This window comes from Diabrotica undecimpunctata, chromosome 3, assembly GCF_040954645.1.
Source record: "Diabrotica undecimpunctata isolate CICGRU chromosome 3, icDiaUnde3, whole genome shotgun sequence".
Classification (NCBI taxonomy): domain Eukaryota; kingdom Metazoa; phylum Arthropoda; class Insecta; order Coleoptera; family Chrysomelidae; genus Diabrotica; species Diabrotica undecimpunctata.
This window is the reverse complement of record NC_092805.1, coordinates 35,657,952-35,683,883: the sequence shown is the minus strand read 5'-3', so window position 1 is coordinate 35,683,883 and position 25,932 is coordinate 35,657,952. Positions and strand designations below refer to the sequence as shown.

Genomic DNA, 25,932 nt, shown 5'->3' with positions numbered 1-25,932 from the left:
TTAAATAAAGCTCTATTATTAGATGCTTGATCACACACTAACCCTTTTGGTATATACCCAATAATGATGATGATGATGATGATACTAACAACGCATTCATATTAAAAAAATCTCTTTTGATTTAATTGTATAAAAAATATATAAATCACTCAATATCAACTGATTTTATATAAAATATATTTTAACAGTATTATTCTCATTGACAAAGCGCATTAGGCAAACATAAAAATATTTCCAAAGTTGAGTACTCACCTAAATCAGTTGCTAACTGTATAAATTTTAGAGGAACTGCATTTTTCCTTAATAATTTTCTTTGGCCACTTTGGTAAATATGTTCCACTGCAAAATGATGCTGGCAAATTACCCTCTGTTTCAGGTCACTGATATCCATCAATAAAATATCAATATTCCCGCAATTTCTTTGCCAAATTTTTGTGCGCTCTACGTCTTTCAGGGGAAATTTAAAGAAAGATATATTATTATTTGTTCCATCGTTTCTTTCAAAACATCCCGCGTAAACACACTTATGCGTTACAGAGGCCATTTTATTTAAAATCCTTTTTTTGATAATATTCCGCTATAACTTCTCACAACACTAATCACAGATAATACACCTATAGGGTAAGTTCGGCCCTGACACTACTCCTATCTCCTCGCAAGTCAGAGAGAGAATGAGAAATCTTTATACGGTTATCGAATGGCGCCATCTAGTTGTTGATACGTCTTTCGGTTACCACGAGGTGAGCTATCTAGGGTGTGGTTTATAATCAATGGCAGCAGTCAGTCTATTTGTATTATGTGTCTATGCTAGTACTAGTATGAGACTGAGTCAAACACGAGGTTATGTTTCGAGTGTTTTATCATAGACATATAATTCAAGATAGACTGACTGCTGCAATATAGCCGCGTTCCCCCAGTGCGACGGAGAAAACTGACGCAAGGCAGTCCCTGCATCTCTGTGTAATGGGCCGGGTTTATCGACCACGTAACCTTCTCATTGGTCATTTAGGTCACGTGTCGATAAACGTGAAAAATTAGAAAGAGATGCAGGGACTGCTTTGCGTCAGTTTTCTCTGTCGCACTGGGGGAACGGGTTGGTATTGCAACGATTAGTTTATCTTGTATTATATGTCTATGGTTTTAATACGAGTTAAAGAACGATGGAATAATGTTTTACAGGATTATGATATCTTTAGGCGGCACGTATGTGTTGATACAACACGCTTAAAAATAAATAAAAAAATTATACTCACTTAAAAAAATAGAAATTTTTTAAGTAAGTATAATTCCGAGCGACGATATGCTGCCAGAGTAGTCAATGGTATAGTTTGTTTCACGAAAAATGGTTGAGTGCTTAATGGTTACCTGAGTTGATCCTATTGTGTATACAAAGGTCTCTCAATAATGCATTGTTCATTATCCATTACTATCACACTATTTTGAGGAAAGTTAGGTATAAGACAATTCTTAAACCATTGCTCAAAAAGCTCTGTCGTTGTATCCTCATGGTAGTCCACGCAGGAGTCTTTAATGTTCTTTGCAGAAAGCAATAAGGCATTTGGGACCTAACCATTTTCTTATCCTGCATGTAAAATTGTTATTCTTTTCCTTTTGTTTGACACCTGGTCTAAGAATCGGACCATCCTTTGGATGGTGTTTCATGAGTGTCAAACCATGTCTCGTCCAGATAAATTATTGGTCGATCTTTTGTACGGTACTTTCTTATGGAAGTTATATATTCAGTACACCACTTTTGTAAACGATGAAACTCCATAAGCACTTGCCTTTTGTCAATTGTACGATATCCGAAGCCCATTTTAGACAAAATCCTCCAAGACTAATGCGGCTACAGTTTATTTGTGTATCATCATTAGTAAGCCGTTGTTTTAAAGCATCTAATGTAGGTATCCGTTGCTCTTCGTACATTGTGTAAATTTTTCATCTTATTAAGTCCTTATCACTTTCGTCCATACATTTGGTAGAACCGGCATCCTTACGCTTCCTTTTCACTGTGGTTATAGGTATTTTCGTTAAATCAGATATTTCACTGGCAGCAGTATTAGCAGTAAGTCCTCTTGTAAGTAAAAAACTATATATTGTTTTTACGATTTCTCTAGCTTCAGCAGATAAATGTTTTTTCTTTGCTGGAACACTGGAAGAAGCACCATCAATGTTTTTCCACGGACGCCACATAATGCTGTTTTTATAGGTATAAATAGGTATAACACTGGTAACACTTGTAAAACTTTCAACTAAATGAAACAAAATGTATATTTAAAAATTTCTCATCGGTTTTATATACTTTTACAAATTATACAGAATAGAGGGAACCTGTATAATTATTCCAGGAAATTCTTAACGATCAACAAATTTATTGTGGTCATTAAAAGATCAACCATTGATAGTGAAACTCACTGTTAAAATGTTTACAACTTTATGAAATAAAATGTATTCTAATCGTTTTTTATAATTTTATAAGATTTTTTAATCGTTTTTATATTACCAGGAATTTATTATACAAACAAGATAACGACACTCCACAGTAGCTTCAATTTTACCTGAATACTTACCTGCTCAACTAATGTTGACTAAGCTGGGGTACTTGCGGTCGGGTTTTATTGCAATCATTAAGCACTCAACCATTTTTCGTGAAATAAACTATACACGTCTTTTAAATAATTGTTGTGATTTATTTTTTGTTGTAAGGAAAAAAAAGATTAGTTTTACTGAAGTAGAACATTAGTAGAAAGTATTACTGAAAAAATGCCAAGGAAATTTTGTCAAAATTAATTTATTAAGAGTTTCACAATCATTTAAATAATAACTCTCACACGGTATTTTTTAATAACTACATTATTATTCCCAATATGTTATTATTATATAATAAAAGAAAAACGACATTGTTGGAAAACCTCAAACACAATCACCCTATGCATTATTTAAAATTAAACAGGTAACGTGTCCCGATTTAAAAAAACATAATTACTCTGCTACTTTATAATTAACAACGATTTGATCCAATATAGGAGAATATTTCTATTATTACGGCAATTGTATAGGTAGATATTATTATTTATTCATAGAGATATATCAGACTAAGAGTGGATAGGCATATTATGTCTTCAGTAGTGTTTAATATATCGTTAATATATACAATTTTAACAAATGGAGGAAACAAAAGTAAGTGTACGTATTATGTTTATTATTATCCACTCTATTTCTTATAAATACGAATTACCTTTCTCGTATACAAGTATAAAAGAGAATCAACTCGATTATTAAATCTATAAGAGCAATTTTCTAAAAATGTTCAAATATTTAGAATGCCTGCTTTCTGGGTTTGTGTATCTTTATTAATGTTTTTGGACAATCCAATTTTGGCTAGATTAACCTGAACAGAATTTGGATTGTAATTGAGTAATTGTTATGTAGTTATCCATCCTGTAAACATGTTGTAGGCTAAACTTTGACTCCCAGAGTTGATTGCAGATTATACCTTAGCATAAACGTTGGATAAACATTTGTGCCCAACGTGAAGCAGTATATTTTATACGCTATATTTACTAAACTAATGAGATATGATATTTCCGTTATTTTCTATATGAGTCTGGGATGTCTTATCTCTCTCAGCACATATCGAAAACTTTTAGGAATTTTAGGTGACAGAGAGTGTCTTCACATTTGATTAAGCATGTATTTATCTCTTCTACTCTTGCAGCTTCTGCTTTTCATATCAATAAATTTGGTTTTAGTTCATCCGTTTTTATTCCATCGACTTCTACGATTTCTTACTGCTTTTTGTTTATACCAGTGTTTTTTCGTAATGGTTTATCTATTGGTCCTCTTTGATTATATTCAGTTTTGCTATGTATTTTTCTGTCTGGTTTACTAGCACATTTACTAATGTCTATCACCCATGTTTAACACATTCTATATCAGAAATACATTAATCTCAGGCTTTATGTCTTGAGGAATGTGAGTTCTTTTGTAATGGTTTATCCATTATTCTTCCAATATATTCAGTTTTATTTTTTTTTGGGTATGTTTTTGTATCTGTAGTTAATTAGGAAGCAGTTATACGATGAGATAAAAATATCATCATCATCATCATTGGCTTTTACAACTCTTCGTGAGTTTTTGCCGCGTTTACTATTGCCTTCCATTGATTCCGATCCTGTGCTATTATTTCCCATGGCCTTACTTCCATCTTCTCCAGGTCTTCCCTGACTGCGTCTTTTCACCTTTTTCTAGCCCTTCCTGTCGATCTTCTACCATCTGGTCTTTCCCAAAACACATTGCCAATCAGTCTGTCGTCATCACTCCGTACCACGTGGCCTGCCCATCTTAATCTATTGGCTTTTATGTATCTTACGATGTTTCCTTTCCCGAAGAGAGTCTCTATTTCATTGTTGTATCTGCTCCTCCATTCATTTGTCACGCTGTCCCTGCCAGGACCATATATAATTCGCAGGATTTTGCGTTCCCATACTAATAGCTTATTGATTTCTTTCTTTCTCAATGTCCATGTTTCACTTCCATATGTCACTGCTGGTCGTATTATGGTTTTGTACATTTGGATTTTGGCACGCCTTGAGAGAAGCTTTGACCTCATTAGATGATGAGATAGAAATACTAGGTACAATATTCGTGCTTCAAGAATGACTTTAAAATTATCTATGAAAATCTCAATACAAAAGTCGGCAACGAACTGCAATCGTACGACAATGGCATTACCCTGATAAATCTAGCTACTTCACTAAATATGGTCGTTGTTAGCAGATGCTTTCGATTCAAAAACATATATAAAGATACATAGTAATTCCTAAATAGCAAAACATTGAACATAATAAATTACTATTTAAATGGGAATAAGCCACAATTAAAGGTGAAAATACGTTTAATGACTTTTCAATTTCCACTTCGGAAATCATTCTCAAAATACAAACATTAGTAAATTAAACAAATTTTGTTTTTTGTTAGTTAGTGAAAAATTCTTCTAATAATTTAATTTTATCTGACTCATCTATATTGGCAATTCAGACATATATTATACATTTTAAAGTAGACGACTTTAAAATGATATTGCCAATATTGTTGAGTTGCGTTCCTGGGAGGACTTTACTTATAAGATAGTTCATTCGATTACATGAAATCAACTTTAACTTGAGAATATCCGTCAGAAAAGATCATAACATGTAATTCGTCTTTAAAAAGACAAATACATGCCATGATGACAGTAAAATTCTCCTGTTAGTGATTCCATAGTAAATTACGAGGGAAAAACCAGGAAAAAAACCTCATAATACTATCCCGACATGGTAAGTATTTGATCGTGCATTTAGTTTACCTTCAATAAACACCAAATTCCGATTTTATATGTTTGTTATTTAAAAAACATAAATGATGTATTCTCTATATATAACTGACTTACCAATACTGGTATTTTCCTTTTAATAACTTCCTCTTTCAATATGGGTAACCAGATCCTACTACATTCTGCCGAGGAGTTCGCGAAACAATTGGTCTCATTTAGCATAATTAGAGCCGCTTCTTTGATTTTTCTCTTTTTACCATCCGTTTCTTTTAGGACTATATTTGAATCATTCCATTGAACCCTATGTTCATTATCCCATGCGTGTTTACATATTTGAGATCTATCAAATTCTCTATTTTTAATATAGGATTGATGTTCACTTATTCTAACATTTAATGTCCTTGATGTTTCACCTAAATAAAACTGATCGCATTCACAAGGTATTTTATAAATGCAATTCCTTGTCCTTTCTTGTTCATTGTTAGGTTTGGTTTTGGACAAAATAGATCTCAACGTGTTTGTTGTTTTTAATGTTGTTGAAATGTTGAATTTATTTCCTATCCTTTTAAGCTTTTCCGATAATTCTTTTATGTATGGTATTGTTATTTTCCTCGTATTATTCCTTGTATATGCTGTAGGATCTCGTTCTAAGTTGTTTTGTTCTATTCGATCTATTGTTGAAAATTCCTTATTTATAAACAATAAAGGATAATCATTTTTTAATAAAACAGATGTTAACAAATGTTTTTCCACCAAGAACGAATTTTCGTTAGAACAAGTATTTTGGCTCTATCGTATAAGGAAAAAAATTATAAAAAAAAAATATAAAAAAAAATCTTTGGAGGAAAAACATTTGTTAACATCTGTTTTATTAAAAAATAATTATCCTTTATCGTTTATAAATAAGGAATTTTCAACAATCGATCGAATAGAACAAAACAACTTAGAACGAGATTCTACAGCATATACAAGGAATAATACGAGGAAAATAACAATACCATACATAAAAGCATTATCGGAAAAGCTTAAAAGGATAGGAAATAAATTCAACAGTTCAACAACATTCAAAACAACAAACACGTTGAGATCTATTTTGTCCAAAACCAAACCTAACAATGAACAAGAAAGGACAAGGAATTGCATTTATAAAATACCTTGTGAATACGATCAGTTTTATTTAGGTGAAACATCAAGGCCATTAAATGTTAGAATAAGTGAACATCAATCCTATATTAAAAATAGAGAATTTGATAGATCTCAAATATGTAAACACGCATGGGATAATGAACATAGGGTTCAATGGAATGATTCAAATATAGTCCTAAAAGAAACGGATGGTAACGGAGAAAAGAGGAACAACAAATAAAAAACATAAATGAATTAAAAGATATTAACTATTGAATATGGATATAGAATAGAAAAAAAAATAAGCAAAAAATTGGAAAACTCCCAAATTTGCGAAATGTAAATAAATTATGAAAAGTCTGTAAAAAAACTATATAACAAGAATTGTAGAACAGTAGGTTTAATGAAACTTCTAAAATATAATACATAGAAAAACAATGCATACTATTGTTTCAGATTCTATCGACGGATCTATTAGGGCAATAACTCTTCAGCGAGTTAACTATTATCGGATTGATAGGGATCACTCTCATATGTTAGACGATATAATAAATGAGGACCCTAGATGTAAAGGGGTATAAGTGACAAAAAGTAAATTTTGAGTAAACGCCGTTCAAAGTTGAGCCTTCACTGTAATTGCCATGATTATTTAATGCTAGTTTTTTTTTCTCCGGTTTAGTAACTGTAGGCATTATTATTATTATTTGTAACAAAAACTCATAATTTTATTGACTTTACTCATTTTGGAGCTATTTTTATGTTGCTAAGTAGCACTTGTACCTCTTTACTTCTAAGAAATGCAACATAAAGGTAAAAATGTAAATAAATCATAAAGTTTTTATACAAATTTATTCTTCATCATAACACTAATACATAGTTGATTATGATTCGTCAATATCAGTGTCGTAATGTTGATCCAAATCGTCATTTTTGACTTCTGCTTCTTCTGAGTTTGCTAGTTCTCCAGCTTGTTGACCATCATGTCGCAGATTTGTGAAGAACTCATGGTTAATTGTAGGTACGTAGTTGAGTAACTGTTGAAGATTTGAATATTTAGCTTGCTTAATGAAAGGCCTGAGACAATTGGTAATGCCAAGAGATCTGGCAGGACAGAATTTTTGCCAGCTCGAGTGGGTGTCATAGATAGCTCACTAAACTCTTAACCACCAGCTGTTTTCTTGTAAAACTAGGTGAAAGGTTTGTCCTGCTGAAAATGTAACCCTTGCATACTCTGTATTCCGTTTACGCTCTTCTTGAAGTATGATGCAAGTGTTTGGAAGTCCAAAAAATCGTCATTTTTCATCTGTACTGTAAAGAACTTTCTACTTGTAAAAAATGACCAGCTCCATCAAACCAAAGTTTTGGTTACACTCATTATAAGAATGGCCACTTATAAACAAGCGATGATCTACTGTTTAAATATTATTATTTCTTACAATGTAGAGCCAAAATTTGACTGTCAGATGACTCTTGTTTTGACCTCCACAATTGTCACTAAATGCAAAACCGATGCAGCACCAAGTGGTGTCTACATTGTTAACTGCTCTATTCTTGATTAGTTCGGAGTTGGGGATTATTGAGCTGGGTCCTCTTAAGTTAAAGAGGTAGGGCGCGTCTCACTTTTAATGTTTTGACTCTGGGCCTTAACTAAGGGACGAGATATCACTCAGGGTACTAAATATGACGTCAGATATTTTAAACGCCTTAGATGTGTTCAATATGTTGGAAATGGCATTCAGAAAGTCGTAGTTGAAGTTGAAGCCAGTATCAGATGGGTAGCACTGGAATTCAGTTGGTCCTACTCCATTGGAGAAAGCTAGATTTTTAGCTTTTGGTCGGCGTATGCCGAGGGAGCGGTAACCTAATAGGTTTTGGTTTACCCTATTATTTGTGTCAATGTTTAAACTTGACACGTAGGGTCCAGGATTGGCGTTTGAAGCAGCCTTTCTTACTACATCAGCTAACACATCTACACAGGGAATTTCCTCATAGAGGTTGTGCAGATGGTCATCGACGTGCCATAGTAGCACAGATGGGGGGAGGCTTCTATATAAATTTAGGAGACAAGATGATAGTTCCTGACATCCACGTGACGCCTGACCTTCGTGCCACATAAAGAAGTGGGTCGTTTCAGTCAAAGATGATCCCAATTTTGCTAGCATCCTTTAGGTCATAACACTCATCTTTTGCTGTTCTTATGACTTCCGCCTTACGTAAGTGTAAGTCTTTTTCTCTCTGAGCTAAAGCTTTTTCTTCCGCCAAACCGAGATTTATTTTTATCTGAAATTTGTCACAGATGTCTGTACTTGGTCTTTTGACACTAAGGTTGAACTGAGTATTAAAAATATTCCTGTAAAAGCTATCCTTTACAGGTTCTTCCTGTTTTTCCTCCTTACAGAAATCACAAGAAAGTTTCTACATTATTTTCAAATTAATACTCGCGAAGAAGATACCTCTTATTCGAAGTCTTATTTCTAGTGTAGATTTTTTTTAACTTACTTTCAGTTTTTAGGTTCCATATATCCATGTCCTTTAAAGCTTAAAAAAACGAACTCCTCTTAAAAACACTGTAGTTTAATAACAACAAATTAATATTGCTTTAGAGAAGCTTCTCTTCCAAGCCCTACTCGTAGTTGGCTTGGAGGTTAAGTAACTCACCGCTAGAACGCAGCACCTGTTAGACTTATCGCTTAGATTTTTTTACCTCCAAATAGAATGAAAGATTTCCAGTTCGGCGATGCAGTTATCTCAATATTTACAAAAATGTCACTTATACCCCTTTACTTCTAGGGTCCTCAAATCTAATAACACAAAGCTAGAGTTCTGATAGATCTCATGTCTTAAATTTTATGACCCGGCTAAATAATGTTACAAATTTAAATAAATAAAGTGATGACTCTGACTTTCAGTAACTGTCAATTATCAATTTTACAATGGAATTTGCACAGTGATAATAATAATAGAGATAGTTTGTTAATTTTAGTCGAAGAAATTGACGCGGACATAATTATATTAAATTAAACTTGGCTTAAACCAAATTTTTATTTTAGCGTAAATAACTTTATAAGATATAGAGGTGATTATAAAGATAATTATGGGGGAACTACAACTTTAATAAAATCAAATATTATACATAGCAGAATTAACATAGACAATTCAAGATCTCATAAAAATTTCCAAGCCATAGGTATTCTCTTAGAGGAATAAGATGTACTAATTCTGAATGTATATAACCCATATGACAGTAGATACAGGAAAATGGTCTTAAAGATATAATACATTCTCTTCGCCATCCATTCATAGTCATGGGAGATCTGAACGGTCATCATCCATTGTGGGGAGGTAATTATTCTGATATAAATGGTAAAATTATTATAAAAATTATTGAAGAGGATAATTTAGTAGTGCTTATTGATGGTACACCTACAAGATTAAGTCAACCAGGTCAAATTTTATCCGCAGTGGATCTGACCATTTCGTCTGCTGTATTGGCTATGAATAGTATATGGGAAGTATAGAGGACACTGGAGGTACGGATCATTTTCCAACGATTTGCAAGATTAATATAAATTAAATAATTTAATTATTTATTATTAATAAATTAATATAAATAATAAATTAATATAAACAATGTTAACCAATTAAAAATCTCTTCTTCTTCTTGATGTGCCTATCCGTTACGAATGTTGGCGATCATTGTGGCAATCTTTATCTTATCTGCAGCAGTGCGGAAAAGCTGCACATATGTTGTATTGAACCAGATTCTGAGGTTCTTCTTCTTCCTGGACCTCGTTTTCCAAATATTTTTCCTTGCAGGATGGCTTGAAGGAGAGCATATCTGGATTCATTTCGCATAATATATCCGAAGAACTGTAACTTTCGAGATTTGATGGTGGTCAGCACCTCTCGGTTCTTATTCATTCTTCTGAGGACCTCCTCATTTGTGACTCGGTCATTCCACGGGATCTTAAGCAATCTCCGATATAGCCACATCTCAAATGCTTTCAGTTTTCTGCACATATCTTCGTTCAAGGTCGACGATTCAACACCATAAAAAAGAACAGAGAAGTCGTAGCATCGCAACATTCTTACTTTTGTATGAAGAGAGAGGTTGTGACTCTTAAAGAAGGCCCCCATCCGATTGAAGGTGGATCTAGCTTTTTTGATGCGTGCTCTAATCTCCTGATTGTTGGTCCATTCTTCATTTGTTATGGTGCCCAGGTAGTTGTATTGCGTCACTCTTTCTACAAAGGATTGGTTGACGTAGAGTTGACCTTATGTTATCATTTTCTTGCTTATTATCATAATCTTTGTCTACTTAACGTTTATATTGAGTCCATATTGTTGACTGTAATGTGTGATTTTGTTCATAAGAACTTGTAAGTCTTCTAAGTTGTCCGCAAATACTATGGTGTCATTTGCATATCTGATGTTGTTTAGCCGGTAATCATTTAGTAGAATACCTTTTTCAGTTTCATGCAAAGCTTTGATAAATATTCTTTTAGAGTACAGATTGAAGATTAGAGAAGAGAAAATGCACCCTTCCCTCACTCCATGCATGATTTTCACATAGTAAGTGTGTTCATCTTCAACTCTGAGATTTGCTGTCTGATTCCAGTAAAGATTTCTAGTTATTTTCAGATTTTGGTTGTTAATTCCTGCTTCTTTTAGTATTTGCATCATCTTGGCGTGCTGTACTCGATCAAACGCTTTCTCGTAATCAACCAGACATGCGTATACGTCACAGTTGACGTCTCTTTATCTCTGGAATAAGACTTGTACTGAGAACAAAGCTTCTACCAACAGCATTTGTGAGCCCGAAGTGGTTGGAGGAAATTTGACTTTCACACAGCTTGTAGATTCTCTTATGAATTATCTTTAGGAACAATTTTAGGAGATGACTCATGAGGCTTATAGTACGGTAATCTTTACATTTTTGCTCCTGGTTTTTGTGGAAGTGCAATAAACTCAGATTTCAGCCATTCTGTTGGTATTTATCCAGAGTTGTATATGTTACTCTATGTTGTAAAAATCTCTAATGAAAGAAATTATAAAAAGGTTAACTGGGGTCAATATTATCAGGATATAGAAAACTCAATAGTAAGTAATTGCAGGGGCAAGGTAGATTATGATGATTTAATTAATATTATTAATGATGTGGCTTCTAAAACTATTCCTTTTTATACCACTAGGGCATCCACAACAAAAAGTAATAAAAATTTAAATATAATCAAAATTTGAGTAATACAAATAAATTATCGAATCCAACTGTAGCATTACAAATATTAGATAATATGTTAATCTGTAATACAGATTCTAACTTTAATATTCTCCCTGCAACAGTGATTACTGAACCATTCTCTATGGCAGAGGTACAATAAATTTTATTCATCAAAAAGGATAAAGCTTCTGACTTAAATAAAATTCCATGCTCAATGATTAAAAATCTTCCCAATATTGCGGTATCATTACTTTTAAAATTTTATAATAAGTTCTTATTAACAGGGTCTATTCCACATCAGTGGAAACAGATAATAATAATACCTATGTTAAAACCACTGAAAAATGTAGGAATGTGGAGAATTATCGACCCATTGCATTGTCATTATGTATGGGAAAAATAATATAAAATCTTATAAAAAATAGGCTAGGGTGGTTTATAGAGAGCAATAGATTACTATCTAAATTACAGATAGGTTTTAGAAGAGGAAATATGAGGCAAAGGAAATATGGAGGCAGTAAACCTCTTAACACATAACGTACTGGAAGCCTTTAGTGATATAAAAAAACTACTTGCAGTATTTTTTGGATATCAAAGCAGCGTATGATAATTTAGTAAATTTATCGATTCTTTATTATATAATTATTAGCAAGCCATTTTTAACATTTCGCAAAAGTACAATAACCACAAATAATAATAATTACGACATATTCATACACGGCCTGCTAAAATAAAACAATAAATATCTTAAGTTTAACATCAAACCACAATTATCTCCAAAAGTATTAACTTTTAGTATAGGGAACCCTAATACTCTTTGAAAGGCAACTGAATTCTTTTTACTAAAATTATAATATACAGGGTTTTTCATTTAAAATTATGACTAACTATCATTTGAAGTTTAAAGAAACGGCGTATTATTTGTGAATAACCTGTACTTAGCAATTCGATTTCGATATAAATTCCTGAAAGAACGTTACCTATTCTTTGTGTGCCAAAGGTTTCAAGACATTATATTTATAAATGAATGAACTATTACCTTCGAAAAGTTTGTCTCTTTCTGTCAAAATTTTTGAAAAAAGATGAATAACTCAAAAAATATAAATTTTTGACCTACGGTACTTTATACAAACTTTATCTAGAATTTTATGCAGAATTTAAAAATACAACAATATACAGGATGTTCCGTTTAAAATAACAAAATTGCTGTTCACTTCTGGTATAACCGGAAGTGACATGTCTTGCCACTTCCACACGCGCTAGACGCGCCACCTCGTGCTAGACACGCCACAGTGGCGTGTCTAGCACCAGGAACTGCCGGAGACTGAGGACCTTACTTTTCTTTCTTGAAAACTCATTCAGGAAAATTATGTGGTTTATATAGTTAAGTTGGTAGGTGTTGGACATGTAGTTTGAGGTTACAGCGGTACTAATCCCTGAAGTAGGTCTATCCTTTATCGGGATCACAGAGGAGTACCTACTCTCTACCACTTGTAAATGTACCAAATGTACTTGAAGATGTACTATATATACTAAATATTTTCGGTTGCCTGGCTGTATTTTGTCAGACATGATAAATAACAGATTCATACGATCAGTAAGGATTCTGTCCTATTGGTCATTTAATTCCTTACTCTTGTTTTCTTACACCAAAAAAATAATCATTCGAATACTTTTTAGACACCATCAGAATGTGAACAACTGAAGATGACCAAGTACGTCAGCATAATTCACGGTATATGGCCATTTATGTTCGAAAATAATGCCAAAAAGAAGAAGTGGTACAACATTTACTCGATATTCATGATCCAGTATCTTATTGGGTTCATTATTTGTATTTGGATCAAATTATTTTTCCTTCTACAAGAAACAACAATAAACATTTTTGAAATTTTCGCGAATATTTCTTACAGCATCACATATATCGTTAATTTGTGGAGAACTTCATTGTTGAAGAAACCAGTAATGAAGCAGATGTTTCAAGATATTATAGATTGGGAGAAGAAAGTATTTGCCAGCAAAGATAGTGATATTATTAATATCTATTATCTTCATTTAAAGAAGACCAAATTTCATACTCAGTTATATATGTCCACTGTATTTTTAGGTAATATTTTTAATTTTATAACAAAAATCATAATATTATGTTTGTGTAAGTAGATTACTTTAATAAAGAAAGCATTAAGGTCATTGTTATCTTTTTCACAGATAGCGTTTTACAACGCTATGATTCTTATATAATTCAAACTCACGCATTCCCAATTATAAAACGAGTACCCTGTACATCAAAATGTATGAAATGTTAATCAATTTGTATTTTTTTAGTTACTACAGCCTTTCTCATTCGTCCACTAGTATTTAGCTCTGAAGAAACATACGATGCAGTTACCAACGAAACTGTATTTATACAAACTTTGCCTTTTCCTTCATGGTTTCCCATAAATTGTCACAAACATCACACCTTGTGCTATGTAATTCAAACGATCGATCTTCTTATCGGTGCTGTTTTTCTGGTTAGCACAGTTATCAATCTATTCGTTATTATTTTCTTCATTTTGGGAGAAATGGTTATACTTAACTACGTTTTGTTAAACTTCGATTACTATGTGCAGAAAGTTCAAAATCAGCTGAAGGTAAATATTTGTGAAGCCGACGCTGTAACTCTTAGAGAGTGTATAATTTTTCATCAAAAAATAATAAGGTGAGTATCCACACTTAATTTCTTTAATTTAATTAGAAAAAGTATACAGCCTTCCTTTGGGTCTTTTTGATTCCCACCGTCCCCAGTGCAGAACTTTTTTGTACCGTACACAAATTAGGGTGTGAAAATTATAGGAAAATAGCGCTGCTCAAACCTTGCTACAAAATACCCGCTCAATGCATAAGGCAGGATGAATGAAGACGCTATCAAAATCAACTAGAAAAATATCATCCACTAAGGAAGCTATAGCTACCTGAAATAATATTCTTAAATATATTTAGTACGTATACTTAGTATAATATTTCGTACGTCAAAACAATATCAATATCAAATCATTACTACAAAAATTTATATATCTTCTGAGTTACTCTTGTTTTGCAATACTTTATACATACAGACAAGATTTTGAAAGCTGATAGCTCGTGTATTTACAAACACAACCTCTTGCAAAAAAGATTTGTACACAGAAAGTGTTAAGTGTTAAGAGTTAATAGGAATCCGATTTCCAAACACAGGATGTTTACAATAATACGCGCTGTCCAATCAATTATGAGCAACTTCCATTACAATTTTTCGCATTTAGGTCCACATCCCAAAAGCCTATTAAGAAGCTTGGCTTTAAAAAAAATGTGGTCAGGTTATAGTTATGAGATTTTTTTGTAATCAAAAGCGAATATATATGATTATAAGAATTTAAAAAATTGTCTTGAGATCGAGAATATTGTAAATCAAGGTTAAGTACTTTTTATTTTTAGGCATATAAATACTTTTAACGAAGAATTAAGATTAACAAATCTGTTCGACTTTCTTCACCATGCCCTAGTGGTAATTGTTGGTTTTGTATGTATGTTTTGGGTAAGTCAAAGTAAAATAAATAAATGATCTTTTTAGTTGTAAAAAATATAAAGTGATAATGAAAAAATCTGAATTTTACCTAATATGTGGAATAACAATAGTTACATTATCAATAATAAAAATTTTATGAATATCGCAATCTCAGCATTGTTGTCAGTGCCAAAACTAAGAGACTATTCGTTTCAGGGCTTAAAACTATGCGACTAGTCAATAGCACTTTGATATGCCTCTAAAATACATGTACTAGAAACAGGAAAAAGATACAAGCAAACAAAACAATGGACATCTGCAAAGCTGTACCGTGGAGGTAAACAGTCGTAACTCCAATTTTTGCCGAAATGGAGTTAAGACCACGCTCTTGTTGTCAGGTTTTCATAACATCTGGTGGAAAAGAATCGTACATCCAGCATTATTAGTTGCCTAGATACGGTGTTTAGAAACAACCGCAACTCCATTAGTCAGTTGAGGTAAACAGTAGTATATCCATAGATACGTGCGTACACGATAGTATGCTTTGGAATGCGGTAGTGGTAAACAACCGTAGCTCCAGTTCTACTATGTATCTCTATGTATACAGCCCTTGCTGTCCAATTTTGGACATAGGCCTCCACTTCCTTCTTCTACGTCTCTCTATTGTAGGCAGTTTGTATCCACATCGGGCCTGCGTGTTTCTTCAAGTCATCTGACCATCTCATTTGTGGCCTTCCTCTTTTTCGTTTGTAACTATATGGTCTCCAGTGTATAATCATCTTATTCCATCTGTCGTCTTTCCGTCTTATGGTATGTCCAGCGAACTTCCACTTAAGTTTTGCGCTCCAGTTCTACATTAAATGATATTTAGTTGAGGGTGTCACCATGAGACAACGGCTGCTGTTCGTCAGAAATATGAAGATCATCTTCAAGACGTTGATATGAGGTATACTGAAAACCCGTTACCTGACAAATAATCAAAACTTTTATTCGTCAAAGCTATGGACACTAAACCTGACAATTTATGATTCCACCACAAACAAGGCGTGGGACGAATCGAAAGCTGAAAGGGGTGGACATGAAATTGCTTCAGCATTATTGAAGTGGAGTGAAATTGTTCTTGCAAATTCTACGGTAGAATATTTAATTATTTGGTCTGACAATTGTCCCAGTCAAAATCGTAATATAATGATGATGTTCAGTTACCTATGGCAACTAAAAATATGTTCAAATTTAAAAACAATAGACCACAAGTTTTTGTTGAGAGGGCATAACCACATGGAGGCATATCATGTTCATGGTTTAATTAAAAAGACGTTAAAAAAACAAGCAACTATGGAAATAGTTACGCCTTGGGACTGGCAGTAGTTAATCCGCTCTACAGGTGCAACTGTGATTGAAATGGAGGTATCGGATTTCAAAAATTTCGAAATATTTTATGCCAAACCTCACTTACCATGTATTGGTAAAAAACGGAATAATGAAAAACAAGAGTTCCTTATTTCAACTGTGGTGCACTTTCAAATTCGCACTGCGTCGCCGTTAATTATTTTTTAAAAAACAAACTACAAACCAAAATTTTATGAGTTTAAATGTATCAAGATCAGCGAGAACTCAAATACCATTCCCTGATCAATTGCCTGCTATGCGTATGAATTGTAAAGGTATCACCAAAAAAAAATACGAACATTTATTAAAGCTTTGCCAGTGAATCCCGGTGCAATTTCATAATTTCTACCAACAGTTGTCAATTTTAAAGCAGCAAGCAGGTGACAGTGACAAAGACAACTAAAGTAAAAATATTTAGGTTTTATATTTTTTCTACTTAACGAGTTTTTTTTTTGTTTTAAACATTGTGATTTAGTTTTTGCATTTTTAAACACAGAATATAATATTTTTGTTATCACTTACGGTTTTTATTTTGCATGGTACCTGTTTAAGGACATAGAGGTAAAAAGTCGTAACTCCCAATAACGTACACCAGGTAAATCATTTCTTAACAATACTAATATCTAGTAATATATTTCCATTTACGTAGTGTAATGTACCAATAATGTTGAATTCAATAAAATGGAAGTACAAATTTTTTTATAGTTTATTGACTAGTCTCGGTTTTGCGCTTTCCTGCAAATGTATACATTATGGATATACGACTGTTTACCTCCAAGGTACAGAAATATTAACTACTATGTAGCCAATAGGTTCATGTACAAAGGTACTAACCAGTAACCTACAAAAAGTGGACGAAACCGCTAATCAATGATGGAGGAAAAAGCGAGAAAGGTTTACGCTGAAATTATATAATTCCAAAGTCGCATTCCAAGGGAACTGACGGGCTACAATAAAAATGTTAAATGGAAACATCGCAGACAAAAAAATACAGCTGAGGGGATTACAAGTATAAATCTTCAGGACACGAGGACATTGTACTACAGTTAACAACCGATACCAATATATTTCTATAGTCAAACTCTAACCATTGACCCAAAATGGGGAAAAATTCAAGATGCTCTTATGTCAGTTGGAAAAGAAACCCTCAAACCACTTGGGGAAAAAACAAAACCTTGGATGGCAGTAGAAATTCTTGAACTTATGAAAAACTTTTTCTTTTAGTTTTTAGGTTGCAGAGAGGACAAATTCTTTGATAAACATTGTGAAAACACCAAAAAATCGACCAAAATGATTATCAAGCTTAAAAAACCAGTCTCGACCAACAAATCATCGCAAATCTAACACAAAAACGATTAAATAAGGAGATAAAGCAAAAGACCCAAATAACTACAAAGAAATTCAGAAAAACATCAGAAAGAAAATTCGAGAGGCAAAAGAGAGGTGGCTCACAAAACAATAGCTTTAATCAGTCACACACCTAAAATATTTTTTGAAAATAATACACAGCAGAATTGTTAAAACTCTTGAATATGAAATTAGTGACACACAATTTGGCTTTAGAAATGGCATGGGCGCAAGTGATGCTTTGTTCGGCTTGAATGTGCTGGCCCAGAGATGCATGGATATGAATTAGGACATGTACTTATGTTTTGTAGATTTTGAAAAGGCATTTGATAAGGTTCTACATGAAAAGCTTGTAGATATATTAAAAAGCAAAAATAGTTACAGTCGTGATATGAAAATTATATCTAATCTATATTGAAATCAAACTGCCAAGGTAAGAGTTGATAACCAGAACACTTGGGATATCAAAATACAGAGAGCAGTCCGCCAGGGTTATGTGCTGTCACCACTACTCTTCAATGTCTACAGTGAAGCGGTATTTAAATCGCTCTCAGATTCAATAGAAGTTATATCTATCAATGAAGAAATTTTGAATAACTTGGGTTTTGCATACCATATAGTAATAATGACGGATAACAACAATGATTTACAGAATGTAATGCATCGACTTAATGAATGCTGTCATGAATACCGGACTACGGTTAAACTTAAAAAGTTTCTTCGTTGTCGGGATATAAGGTTAGAACTACACCTAAGAATGCTTCAGTGTTACGTATTCACTACTCTTCTTTATGGCTTGGAAGCATGGACATTACAACAAGTGCATCTGAATACGTTAGCCGCCTTTGAATTTTGGTGTTACAGAAGAATCCTAGGAACATCATGGGCTCAAAGAAGAAACGCAGAAGTTACTAGAAGAATGAGGAAAAAGGAAAGAAAAAGGAAATGAAGCTGAAATAATATTGACTATCAAAAGAAGAAAACTTGAGTACTTAGGTCATGTTATGAGAGGGCAAAGATACTCATTATTGTAGCTTATTATGCAAGGCAAAATTCGAGGAACGCGAAATGTGGGAAGACGAAGAATATCGTGGCTTCAGAACTTGAGGGTATGGTTTGAATGCAGTAGTGCAGAACTATTTAGAGCAACAGTGAACATATGCGCATAAATATGATGATTTCCAACCGTCGATAGAAGACGGAACTTAAAGAAGAAGACCAATCTATTTAGTATTCATTTTTCTTTTAGTTTTTAGGTCACAGAGAGGACAAATGCTTCGATAAACATTACGAAAATACCAAAAAGTCGACCAAAAAGATAAAAAAGCTCCTAAAAACCAATCTCGATCAACAAAGCATCACAAAACTTACACAAAAACGATTAAAAAAGGAGATCGACTCTACGGTAGTCAAGCCTTGGTCTTGGAATTTGGAGGACTGGGCACATACAACACACTGAGGACATGCAAGTAAAGGACCTAAAGAAAAGCGCCTACCGCTACCTTGTAATAAAAGTGAAACCCTAGTCCTGGAAACCGGACTAGGTTGGAGAGGACTGTCCTGCAGCACTTTTGGTCAGGTCTCTTCCACTCCTAGATGTCTGGATTCATAACAACTCTTCAAGGGGTTGCGAGTTCATATATCTTTAAGAAGACGGGATTGCTATTTTGTATGTGTCTTTTATGTTTGTGTGTTTTTCTTAATCGTCATCAGCCTTATTTGTTATTCTCACTCCCAAGTATCCAGTAGCGCACCTAGAATTTTCCTGTGGGGGGAGGGGGTTTTAATTGGGCACCGAAATTTTTTAATGCTATTTTTTTATGCTACCTCCATTTTGAGGCCTTAAAATTTGTGAGTAACAGTGTCGGAATAGTGCCCGGGGGGGGGGGGGGGGTTAACCCCCAAACTCCCCCCCTAGGTGCGCCACTCCAAGTATCCAAAGTCACCTTTTCGAAACAGTATTCTTTGTTTCGAAAGTTACAATATTTCGGTCATGTAATGAGACATCCAGAGAGGCATAACCTTCTACACCTCATAATACAGGGTAAGATCGCCGGAAGGAGGGGCCCAGGCCGACGAAGAACATCCTGGCTCCGAAATCTCCGAGAATAGTATCAAGAGACCACCGCTAATTTATTTAGAGTCGCCGTAAACAAAGTTATTATTGCCAACATGATCGCCAACGTTCGATAATCGGACAGGGTACTGAAAGAAGAAGAAGAATTCTTTGTTTCAACCATTTTAATCATTATAAATATCCTTTTTACTTATTAACTCATGATTACTTTTATTGAATATTCCATTATTTTCTTGTCCATTTTGGTTTTTTACATTCTTTTAGTTTTGATTTCCTTCGACTTATTAACTATAAGATCCATTTCTGTCTTGTCTTTAAGCAATTTGAGATGTTATAAACATTTAACATTTGTTTAACTTAAACTATTTTTTTTTAGCTGGAATTAACACATTTAGAAATAATCTTCTACGATTTAATAGTAACAGAAGCATTTTTTAGAATATATATTAATTATTGGAACGGGACCGACATAATCATTGAGGTAATTAGTTAATACACTTATGTAATTAGGCCATTCTTAAACTAGTTTATTAATTGAAAGAAAAACTTCCTTGTCCTCAATTTAATATAACCTTATTATCAAAAACTTAAATCATTAATCTTGTGTAGAGCTGATCTATACAATAGTACGACTAGATCAGAAGTTCTCAAACCAATTCGAGGCCGAGAGAGGTGTTAGACAAGGATGCGTGTTGTCATCTAACTTATTTAACATTTATGGTGAACATGGCATGATGATGGCTTTAAATGGATGGGCTGGTGAAGTAACAGTGGCTGGTAGGAAAATCTCCAATTTAAGATTTTTTGCTGATGATACTACACTTATAGCAGCAAATGAGCAAGAAATGTTTAATCTCCTGCGAAGAGTTGAGTACGAGAGCAATAAAGTTGGTCTGAAAATTAATAAAGCTACGACAAAAATAATGGTGGTCGACAGATTCCACACTACTCAACTGACTAACATGTTACAGAAATATCATATAGTGGATAGTTTTGTATATCTCGAGTCTAGTATAACTAACGATGGTAACTGTGAAGCAGAAGTTCGGAGACGTATTGGTATGGCAAAAATGCGATGAGTCGTCTAACTAAAGTTTGAAAAGACAGATCTATCTCTCAAAATATCAAGATGAGACTGATTAATGCCCTTGTAGTCTCAATATTTCTATATGTGGCAGAGACTTGGACTCTTCGCAGACGCGAGCGCCAAAAAATTGATGCCTTTGAGATATGATGCTAGAGAAAAATGCTGCGCATACCTTGGACCGCTCATAGGACAAACGTTTCCATTCTAAAGCAACTCGAGATTAAAAAAGGAAGTTCACAATATGTCTGCAACATATTCTGCAATTTTTCGGTCACGTGGGTCGCAGAGGTGACGATAGTTTGGAGAGTTTAATTGTTTCTGGAAACGTTCCGGGGAGAACATCGAGAGGACGATTACCAACTAGATGGTCCGAGCAAATTAAGAATTCAGCTGGAAACTCATTCTGCGAAGCTCTCAGAGCAGCTAAAGATAGAGCCCAATGGAGATAATTGTTAGGAATATTGAAAGAAATCACGATCCTCAGTAATGGAAAAACGACAAGTGAGATAGAGATTGATATCTCAGTCCATTCACAAATGTTTTTTAATCAAGAAACCTGTTTATTTCCTATACTTCTACGGCCTTCTATTTTGCCTTAGGATCAGTTATGTAATACTATATCGATTTCCCCTTACTATATGTCCCAGGTAAGACATTTTACGGTGTTTAACAGTCTTTAGCAATTCTTCAGCAGCCTACGGAGTAAATGAAGATGCAAAAAAGGAAGAGAAGGATAAATTTTTCGAGGAGCTCCAAATGCAAATTGACAATAGGGAAGAAAATATAATTGTAATGGGAGATCTCAACGGTAGAGTCGGAAATAATAACAATGGAATTGAGGAATGCATGGGAAAAGAAGGAGAAGAAATAGTAAACAAAAATGGTGAAAGAATAATAGAAATATGTATGGAGAATAAACTTGTTATAACAAATACAAAATTTAAACATAAAAAAGTACACAAAAACACGAGAGTACAAGAAAGTAGAAATGAAAAATCAATCAAAAAGAGGCTCAGAGATTGGCAGTGATCATCATCTAGTAATAATGAGAATGAGAATAGCAAAAGTAAAGAAAGAAAAGAGGAGAAAGGTAGTAAATGAAAAAGTAAAAAGCTACAAATTAAAAGAAGAAAGATATAAGAAGATATTCCAAGAAAAATTAGACAATATTTTGAAAGGTAGGGCAAAAACTGCAAGTATAGAAGAAAAGTGGGAAAATCTCAAGACCAGCTTAATCATAGCTGCTGAGGAAACTTGCGGGAAGACAAAAATAGCAAATAATAGCATGAGGAGAACTGAATGGTTTACGGACGAAATACGAAGGAAAGTAAAGAACAAAAAAGAAAAATGGAAGAGATATCTAACTACAAAGCGCCCTGAAGATTATGAGGCATAAAAAGAAAAAAGAAAAGAGGTGAAAATAGCTGTGAAAGCAGAAAAAGAAAGGTCATGGGAGAAGTTTGGACTAAAAATGACAAATAATTATAGAGAAAACCAAAAACTCGTCTATGGCGCATTAAAACAGCTCAGACAAAAGAAAGAACACATGATGCCGAATATAAAAGACAAGAATGGAAAGGTAATAACAGAAGAAAACCAAATAATGGAAATATGGAGAGAACATTTCAAAGAGCTAACTCATACAGACGTAGACAACATAGTGGAGGTACAAGAAATTAATGAAGAACAAAAAGTAGAACCCATAACAACAGAGGAACTAGAAAAGGCAATTGAAAGAGTTAAATTAGGCAAAGCACCAGTCAAGGATGATATCACCCCGGAAATGATAAAATTCATGCGAATAGAGGGAGTGGACAGCATAAAAGAACTAATGAATGATATCATAAAAAAAGCAGAAATACCACAGGACTGGAAGAAAGACATTATACTACCAATACACAAAAAGGGCGACAAGAGAAACTGTAATAATTACCGAGGTATTACTATATCAAGTATTCCTGGGAAGGTATTCGCAAGCATAATAGAAACAAGAATAAAAACCCAAATAGAACCAACTATGGAAGATACACAATGTGGATTCAGGAAGGACAGAAGCACGCAAGACCACATATTTACAATAAGACAAATAAGTGAGAAAATAATCAATAAAAATAGAGAAATACATATATGCTTTATTGATCTGGAAAATGCGTTTGACAGAATACAAAGAAAGGACGTATGGAGGACATTAAAGGAAAGAGGAGTTGACAGGATAACAATTGATGTAATAAAGGATATGTACAATAATAATACAAATACGGTGAGAACCAACAACGTGGAATCCGAAGAATTTACTATAAGTCAAGGCGTCAAACAGGGATGTGTGTTGAGCCCACTGCTGTTCTTAGTGGTACTGGATGAAGCAATAAAGAAAGCCAAGAGAACAATGAGAAAACTAACATTAGGATACTGGCAAATGAAACAGACTCAACTATCAGAGCTTCTATTTGCAGACGACATGGTTTTGATAGCAGAAAATAGAGAAGACCTGCAGAACAACCTTGAAATCCTAGAAGAAGAACTGTCAAACATAAATATGAAAATAAATACAGAGAAAACAAAAACAATGATAATTTCAAATAAGAGAAAGACACACGCAATACAATTAAACGGAAAACAACTAGAACAAGTGGAACATTTTAAATACCTAGGAGCAATAATTGAATCAAACGGTAAACAAGATATGGAAATAAATGAGAGAATGGGACGAACAGGAAGCTTATTTAACACTATGAAAACAACATTTTTGGGGAAAAAAAATACCGAAGAAGGTAAAAACGGCAGTCGTTAAATCAGTAGTTAGACCTACAATCATGTATAATAGCGAGTCATCGACATTGACTGGGAGACAAAAATCTCGAGTCAATGCTATGGAAATGAGGTTCCTGAGGAAAATAGCAAACAGAAAGAGAACAGACAAAATACGAAACGAAACTATCAGACAAAACCTAAAACTAGAACCAATAAACGAAAAAATAGTAGAGGGGCAACTAAAATGGTTCGGGCACGTGTGTAGAATGTCGAATGAAAGATTAACAAAACGAGTGTTTGAAACGAGAATGCAAGGGAAAAACAAACGAGGAAGACCAAGAGTTAGGTGGGTAGATGAAATCAGAAAAGAAGTTGAGAAGAAAGGATTGACATGGGAAAGTGCACGAAATCTAACATAAGACCGGATAGCATGGAGACAACAGTGCAAAACTTAACCCCACCAGCCTTACACCTAACGGTAGAAAGGCTTAGGACTAAGTAAGTAAGTAAGTAAGCAATTCTTTGGTGAGTCTAGAGAGGTTAAATATTTTCCAACTTTAAGATTCAAATCCTGTTTAGATACGGACCCCCTTATTTACAATGAGAGTTGATCAGGTATATGTAAATTTAGATCTAGCGAAACTGAACATCGATCGATGGATAGTATGGTAATGTAGTGTCACTAAGCATATTTATGTATGTGATAAGTACTTCTTTCAATAGAATTTGGTAATTTAAACAGGATGTGGATCTTGCTTTGAAATACGAAACCCCACTCAGACACACCGAAATCCAATAATGTGACTTATCAACCTATATTACAGTAACTTGTGCCAAAATTGATAACTAATATATTGTTGCTAGTTTTCCATATACTTTTATAAACAATCATTTTTATTAACAATAATAAATTAAATTTCTCGAACATTGTTTTTTATTAAACTAAATATTGATTTCAGAGTTCAAGTGTAGGATCAGCCATTTGTAACAGCAACTGGTACGAAGAATCTAACACAAATCAACGAAAGAAATTAATAATGATGTTAAAATCTACGAAGCCTAAAGGACTTGAAATTGGACCAGTTGGTGTCTTGTCTTTAAAAACGTATTTGTGGGTCTTTGCTTTGACGGTCATAGCAACTTCAGGAGGTTGTTATTCACAGAAAATTTAGTTAAATCACTAGATCCTAAAGGAGAAAACGATATTAAGGATATTTCAGAATTGTTTTATTTATTTATTTTGTGAACAGTAAGCAATAAATACTTAATTAAAAGTTATGTTTTCTTCTTTTATTTTTATACTAGAAAAATTGAATTTTATTTGCTGCTGCAACTGCAATTTACTATTTAACTAAATTTTGAATGATGGCCTAAATTGAGTTTTGACACATCAGCAATTTCCTGTACAGAATGATTCATTAAGAATGTCCAATCTATGAGTTGTAGATTCTAGACCTCAAAATATAATAATTTGCCGGGCATGCCTTAGATAAATATTCGATGGATTGGTCGTGGAAGTGAGTTTGCTTGGCCACCAAGAAGTCCTGATTTCAATTGGTTGGATTTTTTAATTTGTTCGCAAATGAAGGCATTAGTTTACAAAAATAGAATTAATTATCTTTTAGAATTGCGAGAGAAAATAGAAGAACCTGCAAATGAGATTAAAAATAATTGGCAAGGGTTATTTGATATTAAGAGATCTTTGCGAAACCGTATCATGAAGTAAGTAAATAGAAGAAAGTATTGAAGTAAATTGTTTTTTTCTTTAATTAAGTACTATAATTCGTTATTTTGCTACACATGTAGAGAATACAATTTTTTATTGAAAAATAAAAATTCATTGGACTTTTTAAAAGCAAATACCACGATAACCGACCGAATTACATGAATCAAACAGGAGTAACTCTTTTTGTAGAATTTAAGGCTTCTTTATATTTTTCTATTATTTTATCCATTGTTTACCTGACAAAAAAATTTGCCTTGATTTACTAAACACAATCAAGTGTAACTAGCGACCTCTATCAGCAATGCAACAGTAAACACCCTGTATTTCGGAAACTATCCATGTTTGTATAAGGCATGTTGGGCAGAATCA

General features: G+C 33.5%; 1 protein-coding gene across 1 annotated transcript; it reads left to right on the top strand.

The window, feature by feature from the left end:
- The first annotated feature begins 3,103 nt into the window (after nt 1-3,103).
- Nucleotides 3,104-25,073, top strand: LOC140435552 (uncharacterized). Its single transcript, XM_072524300.1, has 6 exons — nt 3,104-3,186; nt 13,341-13,767; nt 13,986-14,361; nt 15,117-15,216; nt 20,376-20,480; nt 24,797-25,073. The coding sequence occupies exons 1-6, from the start codon at nt 3,166-3,168 to the stop codon at nt 25,007-25,009; spliced, it is 1,242 nt and encodes a 413-aa protein (XP_072380401.1). The 5' UTR covers nt 3,104-3,165; the 3' UTR covers nt 25,010-25,073.
- The last annotated feature ends 859 nt before the right edge of the window (nt 25,074-25,932 follow it).

What these genes read in the sequence shown, in the direction of transcription:
- LOC140435552 (XM_072524300.1), top strand. Translation starts at nt 3,166, where the DNA reads ATGGAGGAAACAAAAGTAAGT. An exon ending in TGGAGGAAACAAAAGTAAGT is followed by an intron (nt 3,187 to 13,340) that starts GTACGTATTATG and finishes AATACTTTTTAG; the next exon opens with ACACCATCAGAATGTGAACA. An exon ending in TTTCATCAAAAAATAATAAG is followed by an intron (nt 14,362 to 15,116) that starts GTGAGTATCCAC and finishes TTTTATTTTTAG; the next exon opens with GCATATAAATACTTTTAACG.